The sequence below is a fragment of the Chaetodon auriga genome, chromosome 2 (assembly GCF_051107435.1).
Source record: "Chaetodon auriga isolate fChaAug3 chromosome 2, fChaAug3.hap1, whole genome shotgun sequence".
Lineage (NCBI taxonomy): Eukaryota > Metazoa > Chordata > Actinopteri > Chaetodontiformes > Chaetodontidae > Chaetodon > Chaetodon auriga.
This window is the reverse complement of record NC_135075.1, coordinates 30,920,622-30,938,926: the sequence shown is the minus strand read 5'-3', so window position 1 is coordinate 30,938,926 and position 18,305 is coordinate 30,920,622. Positions and strand designations below refer to the sequence as shown.

The 18,305-nt window shown below is 50.2% G+C and overlaps 1 protein-coding gene across 2 annotated transcripts in view; it reads right to left on the bottom strand.

Annotated features, from left to right (window-relative positions):
• Positions 1-18,305, bottom strand: part of grm7 (glutamate metabotropic receptor 7) — a 198,811-nt gene that overhangs the window by 66,843 nt on the left and 113,663 nt on the right. For both annotated transcript variants that reach the window (XM_076746551.1, XM_076746543.1), the window contains exon 5: positions 8,734-8,871. In XM_076746551.1, the coding sequence (XP_076602666.1) occupies positions 8,734-8,871 (138 nt within the window). The remainder of the gene's footprint in view (positions 1-8,733; positions 8,872-18,305) is intronic.

Genomic DNA, 18,305 nt, shown 5'->3' with positions numbered 1-18,305 from the left:
AACAACCTGCATTTACATTCAATTCATCTCCACTCACAACGTTCACCCTCCATCAAACAGGCTGAATGAAAATGACCCGCGGAGCAGCACCAGAAGCCCAAAGAACAACAGAAAGAAGAAAGAATTTAGCCGAGCCGAAGCAGCGAGCGGCGCCTGGGCTGGTCTTCATCTGTGGCGTCATCAATAAATAATGAGAGGAAATAAGATGGAAGAGGCCGTTTGGCTGAGGATGAGTGAAACACAGACGGAGACACGACATCAATATCACTCCCAGATAATCTCATTACAGATAGCGAGCTAGCCGGGCAGCTAATAGCACGACATCAGGAGCCCGTTAGCGACCGACGAACTCATCTCAGCACTGACGGCGTTCATACTCATCCTCAGCCTCCTGAAACATCTTCAGCTGCGAGGTTCGTCAGACGAGTCGGCTCTTTGTTGACTGCCACAGAGAAATGCTAATGAGGATGTCGGGAGGTGAAGTTCACGCTGTCAGTTAATCAGGTTTATTCTGCTGTGCTGTCTTTGCATGTACAGTCAATCCACCGCCCGCTGATCTGTGATCATCTCTGATGCTTTCTGACTAATTAAAACACGTCTCTCCTCATCACTGACTCTGATGACAGAATCATCACTGGCAAGTTTGACGATTTCTAAATGACAAAACAGGAAGTGATGCCGCTCCCCCCCCACAGCTGCTGTTATAGCACGGTATTAACATGGCGAGCGTTTGCATTGTGGGCTGTTTGTAGTGATGATGATGATGATGATGATGATGATGCTGAGCTGCAGAGTTTCTGTTCCTGGAGTTCATCACATCTAAAAGTGTTTCTGTCTGACGGCTTGTATGAAGAAGGTTTCCTGTGAAATGGATCATCTGTCAGACAGTCCACAAACACTGCTGCCACATGACATCATGCAGCAGAATCACCTCCTATTGGTCGTTTCCTCCTCCAACCAGTTGAGCTGCAGTTTACCTCCATCATGTCTGTCCAGACTCATTTAAGATCTGCAGTGAAGGAGTCTTCACTCAGACTGTTTGTCCAGAGCAGTTCAGAGGACTGACAGAGAGCTTCATCACACGGAGGATCACCTGAAGATCAATATCAGCTCAACCAATCAGCTTCTGCTGGACGCCGATGCTCAAACATGGATGCTGCTGCAGAGAAGCTGCAGACTGTCAAACATGGACGCTTCACGCATGTTCAACCAGCAGACAGCAGAAGATGTGAACAATCGGCACCACGGAAGCTGAATGTGAAGAAAAGGAAGTCGGTGTAGAAGGACAATGAGCTGAATCTGCTCCGAACATCCAGCTCAGAGACACAATCTGCTGTAACACCACCAGCAGATGTTCTCCACCCACTGAACAACTGGCTGCCTTTGCTCTCAGCGCCGTGTTATCTTTATAACAGCCATCCCATCTGCTGGAAGCGTGACTCTGCAGACCCGTGCGTGGCCGCTGTCGTGACATTGTTGACGCCGTTTGAGTCCCCGGCTGGGCCGTGGTCGGCTCCTGCTGCGGTTATTACTCTGCTATCTGCAGCCGAGCGTCTGCAGCTGCCGACCGCGGTCGTCCTATCTGTCTCAGAAAGCCTCCGGAGGCTTCAGTCTCTGACCCCTCTCCATTTCCTCGCCTGTGGCGAAGGGACCCGGAGCTGAATGTTATCTGAGAACAGGAGTCCCTCGGTCCCTCTCCCCTCTCTGACCTGCTCGTATCTTTACTCTCTAACAAACACACACTAAACTGGACAGCCATTGGCATAATTTTATCTTGGCCGCAGCCTTCAAAGCAGAGTCGCTGCTCCTCTCGGCCCTCACGTGCTGCAATGTGTAAACTGTCTGCAGGACATAAAGCACCTGTAACTTCAGGTGTGTCCACTGTCTCTGCTCCTCTTTTGTTCCCTCTGTCCTCCGCCGCTTCAGGGACGAGTCCTTCAACCTAAATCTGGTCTCCGTTCAGGAGGCGAAGCTGAATCTGAGCATGTTCAGGTAAACGCTGCAGGGAAGAAACTCTGAACATCAGCTTCCGTGTGTGTCCTGTTAACTGTGGCTTCTGTTGGCAGTGTTGGACTGTGTGCACTCTCCAGTGACGTTCAGGTACCATTGGCCCTTTTCCAACTCTCTGCAGCAGCCAATTATCATTTATATCATTTTTCACGGACAAACAGAAACTAAAGTCATTCTGAGAGAATCACTGTGCAAATGAGAGAAGATGAAGAGAAGCTCACATCTGTCTGTGTTCAGAGGACTCTGCGATACACTCGTGTAAAAGAATACCAGGCTGACGAACAGCGTTTTCTGGAGTCATCTGAGGATTCATTTCCTGTTTGATCAAAAGTCAAACCAAGCGAATCACTTCTAAACGCTCACATTGAGGAGAAGTCAGTGGCTGCAGATCGACATCATTCACCCCCCCCCCCCCCCCCCCCCCCCCCCACACACACACACACACACACACACACACACACACAGCTCTGCTAAATGGGTTAATAACACAAATAATTGACCCAGTTGTTGTAGTGAGATTCTGTTTGGGGGAATCGATAAAAAGCAGGTCACCCTGAGACTCTGCTGCTGCAGGAGACCCTGCAGCCGTGCACCGTCCCAGCTCTTTAACTCCCAGACAGTATGAAGGAAAAGCTGGAGACAAATCAGCCAAACGTCATATCGAAGCATAACCAGGCCAGCGAGAGTCACCTCCCTCACATCTGTCTCTTCCCTCCTCCATCTCTGCAAGGACGCAGGTTTGGATTCAAGGCGAGCTTTCAGGAAGTCTTCAGCCTTTGTCTCCGGGTTTCAGGACGATGGCAGAAGACGAGATCGTGCTTCAAATCTGCGGGTCCACGACGGTGTCTTCCATCATCTCCAAAGGATGCCACCAGCTGACTGTCATGGATGTGATGGCTCTTATTTCCTTAAGAAACAACTCGAGAAGATGCAGCTTTCTTCATTAGTGCTGGTCACTAAGCTCGGACTGCCGACTGGGGTTAGGGTTAGGGTCCTCTGAGTCGGCGGATGAATCTTTCGGGGGGCTGCTGGATGTGCTGCTGCCAGCGGTGGAGTCCATGTTGTCCTGTTGACCAGTGAAACCTCAGTAATGCGTTCTGTGTTAGCGGTCGATGGTTTTTGTTGTGGTCAGTGGAAATGTGGGCTTGCCTCGCTGCCCACGTCTGGAAACTGGCGCCGCCATGTTCAATACGGTTCTCACGATACTCACACGGCGACTCACTTTGAAAGGGCAGTGACCAGCGCCTGCCAGGTGCTGAATGATGCCTGCAGACTACGACTTGATGTATCACATGTTCCACAAACCAAACCTGGAATTACAAAGTGAGTCTTAAAAAAGAGATTTGAGGTCTTTAATCCCTGACAGCTGATGTAAAACACGCAAACACACAGTACAATATATCATCTTATTGGCAAATATAATTACTCTCATGTTTTCTTATGGATAACACCACTGCAATCAAGCAACATAAAGCCACTGAGTGTGACTAATGGCTGACTGTAAAGAAGCCTCCTCCTCCAAACGAGGCGAAGCCAGCATCCTAATGCTGCAGCATGTGGCAGCTTTATTACAGCAATAACAACTGATAGACTGTTCTTTACTGAGATTACGGCCTGACGCTGATGTGTGACCACACACTCAGCATCACTGTGTGCATAAAACACAACTGTTGAGGGTGTCATGTTTATTTTCTACAGCGCCCGTAAAAACACAGGGACTGTTTTCAAGGTGGGACGCATCCATCCGTTCAGAACGTTCAGGGTCGCAGAGGGCCGGAGATTATCCCAGCATGCACTGCGAGAGGGGCAGGGACCACCGTGGACGGGGCTAACGCACACCGACGCTTCAGCCTGCACTCACACAGACCAGAGACCAGAGACCACAGACCAGAGACCAGAGACCACAGACCAGAGACCAGAGACCAGAGACCACAGACCAGAGACCAGAGACCACAGACCACAGACCACAGATAACAGACCACAGACCAGAGACCAGAGACCAGAGACCACAGACCACAGACCACAGATAACAGACCACAGACCAGAGACCACAGACCACAGACCACAGACCAGAGACCACAGACCACAGACCACAGACCAAAGACCAGAGACCAGAGACCACAGACCACAGACCAGAGATCACAGTCCAGAGACCACAGACCACAGACCACAGACCAGAGACCAGAGACCAGAGACCACAGATAACAGACCACAGACCAGAGACCACAGACCACAGACCAGAGACCAGAGACCAGAGACCACAGACCAGAGACCACAGACCACAGACCACAGACCACAGACCACAGACCAGAGACCACAGACCACAGACCAGAGACCACACACCAGAGACCAGAGACCACAGATAACAGACCACAGACCAGAGACCACAGACCACAGACCAGAGACCACAGACCAGAGACCAGAGACCACAGACCACAGACCAGAGACCACAGATAACAGACCACAGACCAGAGACCACAGACCACAGACCAGAGACCAGAGACCACAGACCACAGACCACAGACCACAGACCAGAGACCAGAGACCACAGACCAGAGACCAGAGACCAGAGACCACAGACCAGAGAACAGAGACCACAGATAACAGACCACAGACCAGAGACCACATACCACAGACCAGAGACCAGAGACCAGAGACCACAGACCAGAGACCACAGACCACAGACCAGAGACCACAGACCAGAGATCACAGTCCAGAGACCACAGACCACAGACTAGAGACCAGAGACCAGAGACCACAGACCAGAGACCACAGACCACAGACCAGAGACCAGAGACCAGAGACCACAGATAACAGACCAGAGACCAGAGACCAGAGACCACAGACCACAGACCACAGACCACAGACCAGAGACCACAGACCACAGACCACAGACCAGAGACCAGAGACCACAGACCACAGACCACAGACCAGAGATCACAGTCCAGAGACCACAGACCACAGACCAGAGACCAGAGACCACAGATAACAGACCAGAGACCAGAGACCAGAGACCACAGACCACAGACCAGAGACCAGAGACCAGAGACCACAGACCACAGACCAGAGACCAGAGACCACAGATAACAGACCACAGACCGGAGACCACAGACCACAGACCAGAGACCAGAGACCAGAGACCAGAGACCACAGACCACAGACCACAGACCAGAGACCACAGACCACAGACCAGAGACCAGAGACCACAGACCAGAGACCAGAGAACAGAGACCACAGATAACAGACCACAGACCAGAGACCACATACCACAGACCAGAGACCACAGACCAGAGACCAGAGACCAGAGACTACAGACCACAGACCACAGACCAGAGACCACAGACCAGAGACTACAGACCACAGACCACAGACCAGAGATCACAGTCCAGAGACCACAGACCACAGACCACAGACCCAGTCCGTCACCGCTGACACGCAACAAACCCAAACATAACCACAAAGACTGATGACCTCAGTGATGACCTCAGTGATGACCTCAGTGATGACCTCAGTGATGACCTCATTGATGACCTCATTGATGACCTCAGCGACGACCTCAGTTCGGATGTGAGAATAAAATCTTCACCTGTTTCATGTTATTTTCATTATTTATGCTGTTTTTCGGATACTCTGGTGGAAGACACGTGAAATTTTAACTTTCCATCATTATGTTGAGAAAAAATATTTGCACGAGTCAAATCAAGGGATCGTTGTTCTTCTGTGCCTCATTTCTCAGTTTTTCTACATGAAAACGTCTTTTCTTTGACCACAGTCTGACTCTAAATCTGAGGTTTCCTGCTGTCTGATAAGTTAAAACATATTTGCTGTAGCAAATGACTTTTACTTAAATGTCATTTCTAAGAGACGTGCTTGATAATAAAGAGAAACAACACAGATGGTGAACTAATCCTCACCACTAATTGACCTGGCAGCCAATCAGCTGTTGCCAGTTTGGCCCTGATGCTACGAGCATTAGCATCATTTTGATCCGTCCCACCGTGTGTCTGTCATCCACTGACTGCTGATCAGGCAACGAGTTTAGAGATTTGAGAGAAACTCATTGAACTGGAACTTTCTATCTTCCAGATTTGTTGGAATAAACAGAGTTTTGAGCCTGTTAAACAGGTCTGTGGTGTTTCATCTCCTCTCTCGACTCCAGAAGCCACAAGCACAGAGTCCGTGAACTCCACACAGACATGTATGAACATCACATGGTGCAGTTAAACGGAGCCAGTCTGCTGTTTGTAACTGTGATCAGAAACTGTCCTGCTGAAGCAGATTCATTATCATGTCCACACAGATATCAGATGAGGACCTCCTCGCTGCGACGCATGTTTTATTCATGTCAGCTGTGAGAAGCGCTGATTGGTCTCTGTCCATAACGAGCTGCCACAGTCAGACACGTGGAGGTTACTTCACGGCTCACAGCAAAGTGGCTGAAACTCCGTCTGATAATGAGAGCAAATCTCTGAGAGAGACGTTTAGTGAGGAGGTGACACACGACCGATGTAGCGTCTGATAAATGAGTCAAAGTCTACAGATTAAACTCTTTTCTCAGAAACACTGCAGGCGATAAGATGAAAGGTTCTGCTGGGACCTGAGGGGCCAGGGGGCCCCTGGACCAGAGCCCCAGTTTGCAGTGACTGCTGGAAAGAGCTCCATTTAATGCAAGGATGTCCTGATGGTGTTTTTTACTCCTGATCCCAGTCAGTCTTTTTATAATGAATATCTGCAAACCAAATCCAACATGATCTCCCTCTCAGTATGAACCGGTTTTCAACCGACAGCGGCAGCTCAGAGTTCTGCTTCATCTCAGAACGTCACTGACACCACAAACAAGCACAAAATGGCCACAAAGACACGTAAAACTACCACCAACAGATGCAAAATGATTACAAATAGACACAAAACGACCACAAAGAGACAAAGCTTGAAAAAGCTGTGTCTCTCTCAGTCTGGGCGTCTTGCTCCTGTAGGAAAGGTGTGAGGGCTTTAACGTGTCGTTGCTCAGGTGTCTTTTGTCCCACATATAAAATAACAAACCATGACACCTGAATTCTGGTTAATGTTCAGTGTGACGTGAAGCTTCCTGCAGACGCGTCATCGCTGCGTCTGAGTGGACGTTGCCTTCCTGGTGGTGCAGCGTGTGAAGGGTTGTTGTGGGTGAGTGATACGGGACCAGACTGCGACATGTGATGCTGTCTGTCTGCTTAATAAGCAGCGTGGGACAGACCTGGCCCAGGTGAGGCCAGGTGGGCCGGTCCCTGCGCAGATCTCCTCACCTGGTTTCTACAGCTCAGCGGCCATGAAGCTTTTTCACCGCTGCTGACTTTGCAGATTCCTGCCAGCTCTTTGTTTGCTGGTATTTACTCTGTGGTGATAAATGACGTCACCTGTCTGCTGCTGTGGTCCTGGTCTACAGGACGGTATCACGTTATTCAGAGCAGAGCACTGAACCAACGCTGTGAGGGAGGGTCACCACCTGAAAGTCCGTATGAGGTCAACTGACGAGTATTATTATGCTGTTAGAAGTGCTCTTTGGTTCCAGGTAGAGGAGGATGAAGATGATTGAAGGATGACCTCTCTGAGCACCTGTCACCCTCACGCAGGGCGTGTGGTTGGATTCCTGCCTCTCTGACTCCCTGTGCTGCTTTGTAGAATGAAGCTGTCTGCTGGTGTCTCGTCTCCATGCCTGCTGCTGTGAGGCTACAGAGGAATCAGTCATCCTGAAGTGGCACAGGAGGCGTGTTCATTGTGTAATTGAAGGTTTAGTTCTCGGGGGAACAGATGATTCCGGCCGTCTCTGTGGTTTGAATTACACCGTGAGGAGGGAAGAAGTCCGGGCAAAGGAAGGGGAACGAGGAGTTACTGGGAAACGGGAGCTGTGACGATAATTTAGGTGCTGCAAATGAACCTGGGAGGTAGGTGAGTGTAAAATTCACATTTTCAAATATCAATCAGACAAGCTTCATTAATCAGATGGAGAGCAGGCGGGAACAGAAAGGCAACGGGACCAGAGACACCATGAGAAGTTCTTCTGTGGCTTCAATCAATACTCCTAATAGAACAGCTTCATTAGAGTTCAAGGTCCGTTCACACATCATAGTGGGTCACTAATTGCAATGCATTATTGATCGCAGACAGATAGACTTATGAGTTCCTGTTTACCGTCGCAAATACGCCCCAACAAGCTCCGCGAGAAAAGACCGAGCGCAGGCGAGGAGTCAGTATGATCGACGGTGTTATTGGTTCAGTGGTTCTGAGGAGACTCCTCTTTCTCCTGCAGAACTCACGGCCGCATTGGATATCAATCTGTGAAATAACGTTTGTGCATAACTTCCAGCTGTCTGTGAGCTCAAACTGGCCTTCATCTCACAGCTCTGACTGTAACTCCAAAGATCTGGAACATCATCGTCCTCCTCAGGTCAGCCAACGCAAAGCTAACGACCCTCGTGTTGAGGCAGCAGGCAGACAGTGGATGAAACCAGAAAAAGACTGATGACATCATGAATCATGTGACTAAACATCACTGAAAACATCAGATCTGTGTGGAGGATGAGGAGGAGGCTGTGACCTTCCTCACATTAAGACCTGAAAGTCACAGAAACATCTGTGGAAACATCAGCTGTTCATCCATCACAGGCCCAGGACAGAGCAGCACACACACACACACACACACACACACACACACACACACACACACACACACACAGGTAAACCTACCTGTACACTTCCTGCTGCTCTCGTCTTTCTTGGAGGAGCTCATCAGTTTGCAGTTGAAGTTCTCCTCCCAGTACTCAGCGAACCACACGTTCCTCCTGTTGTTCTCCAGAGTCCTCGATGTGAAGTACGCATCGAACCCTGAGAGACAACCAACAGGCCAACAAACAGAAGAGGTCGATTCATTAGTCGGTAACAATCACAATTAAGGCGGCGCTCGGTGTGACAGGAGCGCCGAAGTGTGACGAGTCAAAACAAACAAGGTGTGTTTCCTAATGACTTCATCTGCTCTGCGCTGAAATCAGCGCTTTTCTGTAAAACATCTCAAACATCTAAAGACACAAGTTCACGTCTGTGAACCTGCGGGACAAAGAACAGGGCAAACAGCAGATAAACTACAGTTTCAGGCTGATGGAGGGTGAAGGGTCGAGCCCCCCGGCAGCAAAACAAACGAACGAGCTCCAAAACGCCTTCTGGAGACGTTAAAGCGTTTTAAGGTAACACTGCGCCTGAATGGGCGCCGTGTGCATCGCTGCCCAAACACACGCCAAGACAACAGCACAGAGCCGCACATGGCCATGAAACGTTTGGCAAGACATGAAGATTCAGACGAATGAATAGAGACGAGCTGCGATCACCAGAAATAGCTGTGAACATGTAACCTCTGCACAAAGCACAAAGGGCTCAGAGAAGGAGAAGGTGGTGAGTAGGTTTCTAATCGCATAAGGAAATTAAGAGATTATCAGAACTATGACGACAAACAGCCTTCAAAACCAGAAGCAGGTCAAAGGCAAACGAGAAAAACACTAAACGACACGAAACCTTCAAATGAGATCAGTTTCAAACAGTCGTTCAGCCGTTACAGGCCAGACCGACGTCATCTGACGTGTTTTACTGCAGTTTTCTAACGAGCAAAAACACAAAGACAGCAAACACAATGAGCCAAAAATAAGTGAGATTCAGCAGCAATGCTCAGGTTCACACCCTCTACTGCAGGAAAAGTACTCTCAGCTAAATGTACTGAAGCAGTGCAGCACACAGTGCAGTAAGGTCTTCCTGTCAGTGTGGTTCTTTCTGCTGTTTGTGGACTAACATCACTGCTGCATTCGTGGACTTTATGTTCTGTTGGCTCATTTCATCCACAGTAATACTTCATATTCTATAGATCATCACGTGTTTGGAGCCTGATTTCAGCGTTTTCAAGTACCTCACATCTGTATTTAAGAACACAGTCGACGGTCCTGCTGGATAAAACTTCCTTCTTCTGACTGAGGAAGTCTGACTTCAGCACGTGGAGCGTCTGCTGTCCATGAATCCGACTGACAGGGAACGTTATTGATGTCCAGACGTCTGCTGTGAAACTGTTACGCTGATTTAACGAGTGTTCGTCGTGTTGCTGCTAGCTGTTACTTTAAGTCCGTCACCATTTAAGACAAAACAACCTTTGGCACTCGATCAAAGCTCTTTGTGGTTTCTTGGTTTGATCGATTCGAGCGACTGTAAACGATGCTAAACATCTGCATTTTGAGTGTGTGTTAAAGTGCTTCCTGTGCAGAGAATCACTTCCTGCCCTCCATCTGCAGCTCGCGCCACAACAAAAGAAACAAACAACCTGTCAACAGTTCCTGTTTCAGCAGGTGGAATGAGAGAGAAGACGTGATGTGAAGTATAAGGTTCATGGATCAGACTCTGATGTTCACGATGATCCTCACATCACTTCGGCCTGGAAAGTGGATCAGATCTCCTAAAAGCAAAACCAACCCAGTGAGAATTCCCCTTTTTCTTTGTTGCCGGCTTTGTCTCCTCCGCTCATCTTTCAGATCAACAGTCAGAGCAGGAAATGGAGTTATAAGGAGAGGCGTCCTTTATCTGAAGACGAGCACTTCATCATCCGCCTGTAAGTATTATTGGGAGGCGGCGGCGCCTTTCCTCTCTGATGCTGATGAGATGTCCTTGACGGCCTGAGATGATGTCACTGACGCATACATTTTAATAATTTCTGACGGGCTAAAATTAGGATCTCGACCTCTATAAGTTCCTCTGCGTGGAGCGGTGGGGGTGATGGAGGGTCAAGGCACACATAAAAGGAAAATAGAGGATAAAACTTGAAGAGACTCCATCAGAGCGAGATGAAGCGTCAGAGCCGCCGCCTCCTGCTGAGGGCAGGCCGCGCATCTGAGGCCGCTCCCATTGGCTGGCGTCTACCTTTCCTTTTTCTGTTTTCACTGGTTGCCATCGTTGACTGCAGACGTCTTCTGCCCTAACGGCTGATAAGCAAACATCCGTCGAAGCGCCCGCTGCTTCGTTAAGTGCAGGCTCCTCCTCCTGCGAGGGCAGCGGCGGTGAAAGGCAGCGAGCATGCAGAATCTGGGGCAGCCATGACGGCCATCTCTCAAGACACTTTGACTGACATGGTTTTGAGCGGCGGTCTCTCCGGGCGGCTGAGGGACAGCTGCGCTGCTCTCATCTATTTAAAGCTTTCTGTTTGTGAGACGATGAATAATGAATGGAAACAGACAAACTCAGCTGTTGTTTCCACTCACAGATTCTGATACACGCCAGAGAAGCTTGTGCTTCAGACGAGCTTGAAGAGCAGCAGGGAGGTAAGGAGGCTGTTTCAGTGACGTGGTGATCGATGACGACTCCTCTCTGAAACTGGACTTTAACAGAAAGCAGCCTGCACGCGGCGACTCCTCAGCCGGCCAATTCTCTCCTCAAAGCGACGAAGAACAAATGAAGAGACATTAAACTGTGTCTGACTGAAGGGCAGATTATTCCTGCAGCATCTCCTCGCAGCTTGAAAGGAAACTAAATTAGAAATGTCCTTGTAATTACTCTCTGGAAAGGAGCATTAGTGCAACAGTATGCAGAGAATACGCTGGAAAAAGTGAGGATTCGACAATAATTGCATCTGGATGTAACCTCAAGGGCAAACACTGTGTTTGATCTTAATTTATATGAATCCCTGATGGGACTTAACCTACTTTATGGAGCATATAATGTCACATGTTCAGGCCCTGAGAAGCTGCAGAGGCACTGAATATTAGAACAATAAACATTGAGAGAAGACCGTTTTATTAATGTGCTGCTCCTCTTCATTTCATCCTCCACCTGTGTGTTTTCTGCCTTCATCACCAGAGAAAAAGCCCCTCGTCAGTCAGTTCAGGGAAATGTTAACGTTCCAGTGCAGTCATGAAACCATGATAACTGAGGTCAGGTTCCTCGAGTCTGAGGAGGAGGAGGAGGAGGAGGAGGAGGAGGAGAAAAGAACCTTCACTGAGCTCAGCCTTCAGGAGAAACTACAGGACCTGGTCTGAACGAGAACCTGAACAGGACCCTGAGCCTCTTTCTGCAGGATCACAGTGATCGTCCATGAGGACGTGGCTAACGTTAGCTGCTAACAGCTAGCTGGCTGACAACATTACACTTCCTGTTTACATCCTGCTGCATGTTCGACACAAACCAAAATGTTCCTCATAAGAGGCTGAACGTCTGCGTGTGGAAGAAGCCGTCAATCACAGCTCAAAGATGAAGCCTGACGGGAGTAACGAGAGAATCCAGAGCTCCAGCAGACACCGAAGGGTCGTGACTTCACCTCTGCAGAGTTTGTTTCTGCTCTTCTTCTTCTTGCCTGAGAAATGTCGAACATTTTCTGGGTCACAGACTTCAGCGACAGCGTGATGTAAAGACTGTCAGAGTGTTGTGACATGTGATCCAGTGAATCACCACCGCTGCAGAGTCAACAGGCGCCGCCACCCGAGTCTGAGGCTTTCAGGTCACACTCTGAGTCTGAGGCTGGTGGAGCAGCAGCAACGCCGACTTTCGGCTTCTCATTTTCCATTTCTGAGTCTTCGAGCGGTGACAGTGTGAGAGGAAGTTTAATTCCACTGACTCAGAGCGGGAAAAGAGACAAAGAGGAACGACCTCTAAACCGGACGATTCACGGCCGAAAGAAGGACAGAAAGCGTCCTTTAATCAGACCAAACGTCTTCTCGATGCGGCCATGAATCCGTTCAGCCTCTCATAGGAAAACCATGTTGTCGTTGATGTTAATCTCACAACAATGAAGCCTTCTGACTGAGCGTGGGGCTCGGCGCCCCGGGCTTTGGCTCCCAGGCTACAGGCAGGCTCCACTCGTGATTGGTGGATGTTTCATCTGCAGCCTGAGAGGAAGAAATAGTTTTCAGCTCAAAAATATTAATTAGGCTAATTAATTTATTCATTTATCTGATATGAAGCATGAGGTCTCCACCAATGAACACTAAATGGGATCTTATGTGTTAATAACAGCACAATGTGCAAAGCATGATGGTAAAACATCAGTTAGCACATTGAACACGAACAGAAAACGATCCAGATCTGATCCAGGACAGACTTAAGACTCTGTTGGTCACATAAACCAGGATCAGTCCTCCTCCTGTCCAGAAGGAGGCGCCGGTGCACCTGAAGCTGTTTGGTCACTGACAAAAACCGCAAAGAAGAAGAACTTCTGCACTCTCCATCAACACAAATACACAAAGTTTTTCAGAGCTCACGGCGCTTCGACCACGCGGAGGGTCCAAACTGATGTTTGCTTTAAAGCAGACGAATCTCATTCAACATTATGTCACAACCAAAACACGAGGAGCAGCTGGAGCCTCTGACATCACACAACAGACAGAAGACAGACAGACAGGAGGGCGGGAGGACGGCAGGACGGGAGGACAGGAGGACAGGAGGACAGGAGGACGGGAGGATGGGTGGATGGGAGGATGGGAGGACGGGAGGACGGGAGGACAGGAGGACGGCAGGATGGGAGGACGGGAGGACGGCAGGATGGGAGGACAGGAGGACAGGAGGACGGGAGGACGGCAAGGCAGGAGGACAGGAGGACGGGAGGACGGGAGGACGGGAGGACGGCAGGATGGGAGGACAGGAGGACGGCAAGGCAGGAGGACGGCAGGACGGGAGGACGGGAGGACGGGAGGACGGCAAGGCAGGAGGACAGGAGGACGGGAGGACGGGAGGACGGCAGGATGGGAGGACAGGAGGACAGGAGGACGGGAGGACGGCAAGGCAGGAGGACAGGAGGACGGGAGGACGGGAGGACGGGAGGACAGGAGGACGGCAGGATGGGAGGACAGGAGGACGGCAAGGCAGGAGGACGGCAGGACGGGAGGACGGCAAGGCAGGAGGACAGGAGGACGGGAGGACGGGAGGACAGGAGGACGGCAGGATGGGAGGACAGGAGGACGGCAAGGCAGGAGGACGGCAGGACGGGAGGACGGCAGGATGGGAGGACAGGAGGACAGGAGGACAGCAGGACAGCAGGACGGGTGGATGGGAGGATGGGAGGACAGGGGGACGGGAGGACAGGAGGACGGCAAGGCAGGAGGACAGGAGGACGGGAGGACGGCAGGACAGCAGGACAGCAGGACGGGAGGACGGGAGGACAGGAGGACGGGAGGACGGCAAGGCAGGAGGACGGGAGGACGGGAGGACAGGAGGACGGCAGGACGGCAGGACGGGAGGACGGGAGGACGGCAAGGCAGGAGGACGGGAGGACGGGAGGACGGCAGGATGGGAGGACAGGAGGACAGGAGGCTGAAGACGCTTTGAAGCTGTGACTGAAATGACCAATCAGAGTGATCTGACTGAACGTCTCCAGTCACATCGTCACAGCTCACGTATGATGAAGGAGGCTCAGAGGAGAACCAGGAGGAGGTTCCTCTGAACTCTGAACAGCCAACACACACACACACACACACACGCACGCACGCACGCACGCACGCACGCACGCACGCACGCACGCGCCTTCCTGTAAAACACATCGTCTGTCTTTTAATGACGCCATTAATCGGCGTCCCTCCTCGTCTCTCTCCTTCGCTTTAACTGCCACCTCCTCGTCTGTCCTCCTCCTCGGAGCTTTTCTGCCTTTTAATTGGATACAAACAACAAATAATGTCTGCGGGACAAACTGATGTTTGACTGAAACTCTGCGAAGTGATGGATTTTCACGGCTCTCCTGTTTCTGTGAGGGAAGCTTCGTTCAAACCAGAGAATCTAAAGAAAAACACTTTAAACCTCCTTCAAGTCCAAACAATGAGGTGGAGGACGAACGGAGACGTCAACAGCAGCCAAAAGACAGAGAAGAACATGCTGAACGAACATTTACTGATTCTAATAGCTCCGATTTTAAGATGTTTGCTGTCTTAGTGTAGCATGTTAGCATGCTAACATTAGCTAGTTAGCAGTAAACAGAGTCCAGCTGAGGCTGATGGGAATGTTGGTATTTGTGCAGGTATTAACTCATAAACCAGTGGAAGTGTTGGCCTGAAGGGGGCGCTATGAGACGTCAGAGGATCGGTGACGTTGTTACGGTTCATCTTAACGGAAAATGAATCACAGTCTGGATCAAAGCGGTGGAGCTCCAAACATGTTACACCTGTAATGACAATCAGCCAATGAAAGGACAGCACAGCAAAGCAGGAAGTGACAGAGGAAGTTTTCCAGGAAGGACGTCAGACTGACACACCTGACTTCCTGTCTGCTGAGGTGTGACTAACTGATGACCTTCACACACTTAATGAAGTCAAACGACTTGAGACGGGGCCGCGCACCTGTACGGGCGCCGTGTTACCTGTTGTGTTTCACACAGCGGAAACGACCTTGTGAGTCGAGGTCACTCGTGGGCAGCAGCGATGCTCGCCGAGCGTGAGGCGGCGCGTCTACAATAGGTTGTGACGTGTGTGCTGTGTGGCGACCTGCTCTGTTCGCCCTCTCACCTCCACGAGTCATCATCTCCACTGTGTGTGTGTGTGTGTGCGTGTGCGTGTGCGCACTGCTCTCTCTCTCTCACACACACACACACACACACACACACACGCTGCTCGCTGCTGTTAGCTTCATGAGTAGCCATCTGTTTCCACGCTGCCTGTCAGCTTCGCGCTGTGCAGACAGAAGCAGTGTGTGATGATCTGACGCAGGCTGGAGTGAGTCTGGGGGTTCGGACGGTCACCTGCAGGTCACCTGACCTCTGAGCATTCAGACCACGGTCAGAGGGAGTGTCCTCACGAAGCATGTGGACAGCGGACCAACACCAAGCTGCAATCAGAGACGTCTGAACTGAGGTCTTCTTGGTGTTTCCTGTCGTCCACCATCAGCTCCTTTGTTTTGCTGATGCTGAGATGGACGGACCAACATGTCTGACGTCCTCTCGTCGGTGGTGTCGTCAGTAAACTGATGCTGGTGTTGGAGCTGTGGGCGGAGGATGGGGTCCGGGATGCGGTCACAGAGGGCGGTGTTGGTCTCTGAGCCTGACGGCGAGCTTGGAGGCTGAAGTCCGGGTCCTGTGGTGGGGGAGGCAGAGGGCACTGTGGAGGTTCAGGGCGACGGCGTCGTGAACGCTTTGATGTCGTCTATCAGGACTAAACAGACATCAGCGCACACGGACTCTTTCTGTAATCCGTGTGCAGCTGCGTGTTTTCCAAACGACGAACGTGAACGTGCTGATGAAGGTGAGGACGTCTTTCTGCTCAGTGAAGTGTGCAGCGAGCGTTTCTTCAAACACTCCCGCAGGCAGAAGCTGTACTCATCGGTAAGCACCAGCATGGCCCGGTGCTCCTGCCGAGAGCGCGAGTGTGTGTGTGTGTGTGTGAGTGTGTGTGTGTGTGTGTGTGTGTGTTAGTGTTTAAATGATCAAACTGTTCATGAAAGAAAAACACTGAAGTGGACGGCGTCGGGTGGAGGAGGCAGCCGAGCCAACATGAACCGAGAGCGCGATGATGCACTCTGTGTGTGTGTGTGTGTGTGTGTGTGTGTGTGTGTGTGTGTGAATCTATAAATGCTGTTCAGAGGATCTTCCAACTCCAGGTGTGACAGCAGCAGAGTTTGAAGCTGACAATCAAATGGAAATCTGCTGAATGGATGAATGAATGAATGAATGAATGAATGAATGAATGAATGCTTGTTTCCACCCACCAGTGTTGAGTGATTATTAGGAGTTGGTTCATCGATAAGAGAAAAGCAGCAAACCACTGAAGAAGAAGACGAGGACCAAAGAAAAGAGCTCCAGAAGCTCAAACAGTGAAGATAAAAAGAGGAAAAATGAGATTTCTGTTTGTTTCATGTGTTCATGTGACGAAGGTTCCATCAGGTGAGCGAGCGACGAGGAGGCGCTTTCGTTCTTCTTCATGTGTTTCTTTCTTTGTTAATTAACTCTTTTTGAAAAAGGTAAAAACTTGCTCAGGTGAGCTTTTTATGAAGTTTGTTTTTTTCTAATGAAACTTCAAAATGTGTGTAAAAAAACGTTGCAGCTCATGACGTCCTGCCTGTCTCCTCGTCCGTCTTCATGTGGACGTGGCGTCTTCATGCGGACGCGGCCTCAGTGGACAGCGGCAGCCGTCAGAGACCTGGACATCCAGCTGAACGTGTTTTGACATGAGACAGCTCTGGAAACAGGATTTGCAGCTGAAGAGATCCTGAATGCATCGCAGGCTGTTTAATTTGCTCACTTCCGTCTCTCTCTGGTATCTCCTGCTGGTCGTCTGCTCTGTAAAGATAAGAGCGTCTCCAGAGGCTCCTGCTCCAAGTTGTCATTGCACTGAGAAGAAGAAGAAGGGAACCGGAGCTGGTTTATTACACGCTTTCTTCAATTAATCCCACATATATCACAGGCTCACGGCTCCGGTATCTTCCTTTAAGTACAGCATTGTTCCTCTTGAGCGCTGGCGTATTTTAAGAGGCTGGAGTGTTTCGTACAAACTGTATTTCACGGCTGCATCTGCTGCATTTTATCAGATCGACACAGATCCGTAGAAGCTGCTGTATTTATAGCTGACACTCAGATACGTGAGGCTAGCAGCTCGGCATCAAAGAGGCGGCGGTGAGCCGAGCGCCGCGCAAAGATCCCAATGTTGCACAGAGGTTTTCTGATGTGTTTTGGGGGAATCTACAAGTGGGTGCATATTCTTGTTCACACGGCTTTTGGTGCTGCAGGGTACGTGATTTATCTCTCAGGGAATGTGGTGCATGTGTGAAGTGGTGGGGGGACGTACACAAAGGTGCACAAAGCGAAGGTATCACAGCACCTGCCATCAGGAGCCATGTCGTGCTGCAGCGCTGCCTTTAAAATGAAAATAGAACTCACTCGGGGGCATTTTGCCATCTTGCCTTTTTCTATTTTAGCATAAATGCTGTCTGTGAATGTGGAGGACCTGAGCGAACATCACGATCTTTAACACCAAGGTGATGTCTGTTCGTAGCGGGTTGCTAATGAAAGATCCGGAGGAAACATTTCCACCCACAGATGACAGAATTCAAAGCCTGGAAGGCAGAAGAGCTCCTGAGGGAGACCTCTTCTCCGGGCTCAGCTAACACCAGCTATATGAGGATGGCAAGCCGGAGGTCAGAGGTCACTCTAACCACACAGGAAAATATGTGCTTTACAAACTCATATCGTACGTGTCGCGCTCTCACTGCTGGACGTGTGTGCTGCTGTTTGCTCGGAGCAATTAAAAGCTGCAGGTCTGCGCGACCCTCGGCTGTTTATTCGTAGCAGAATTCAGTGTTCCACTGAGCTCTTCCTCATCAGCTGA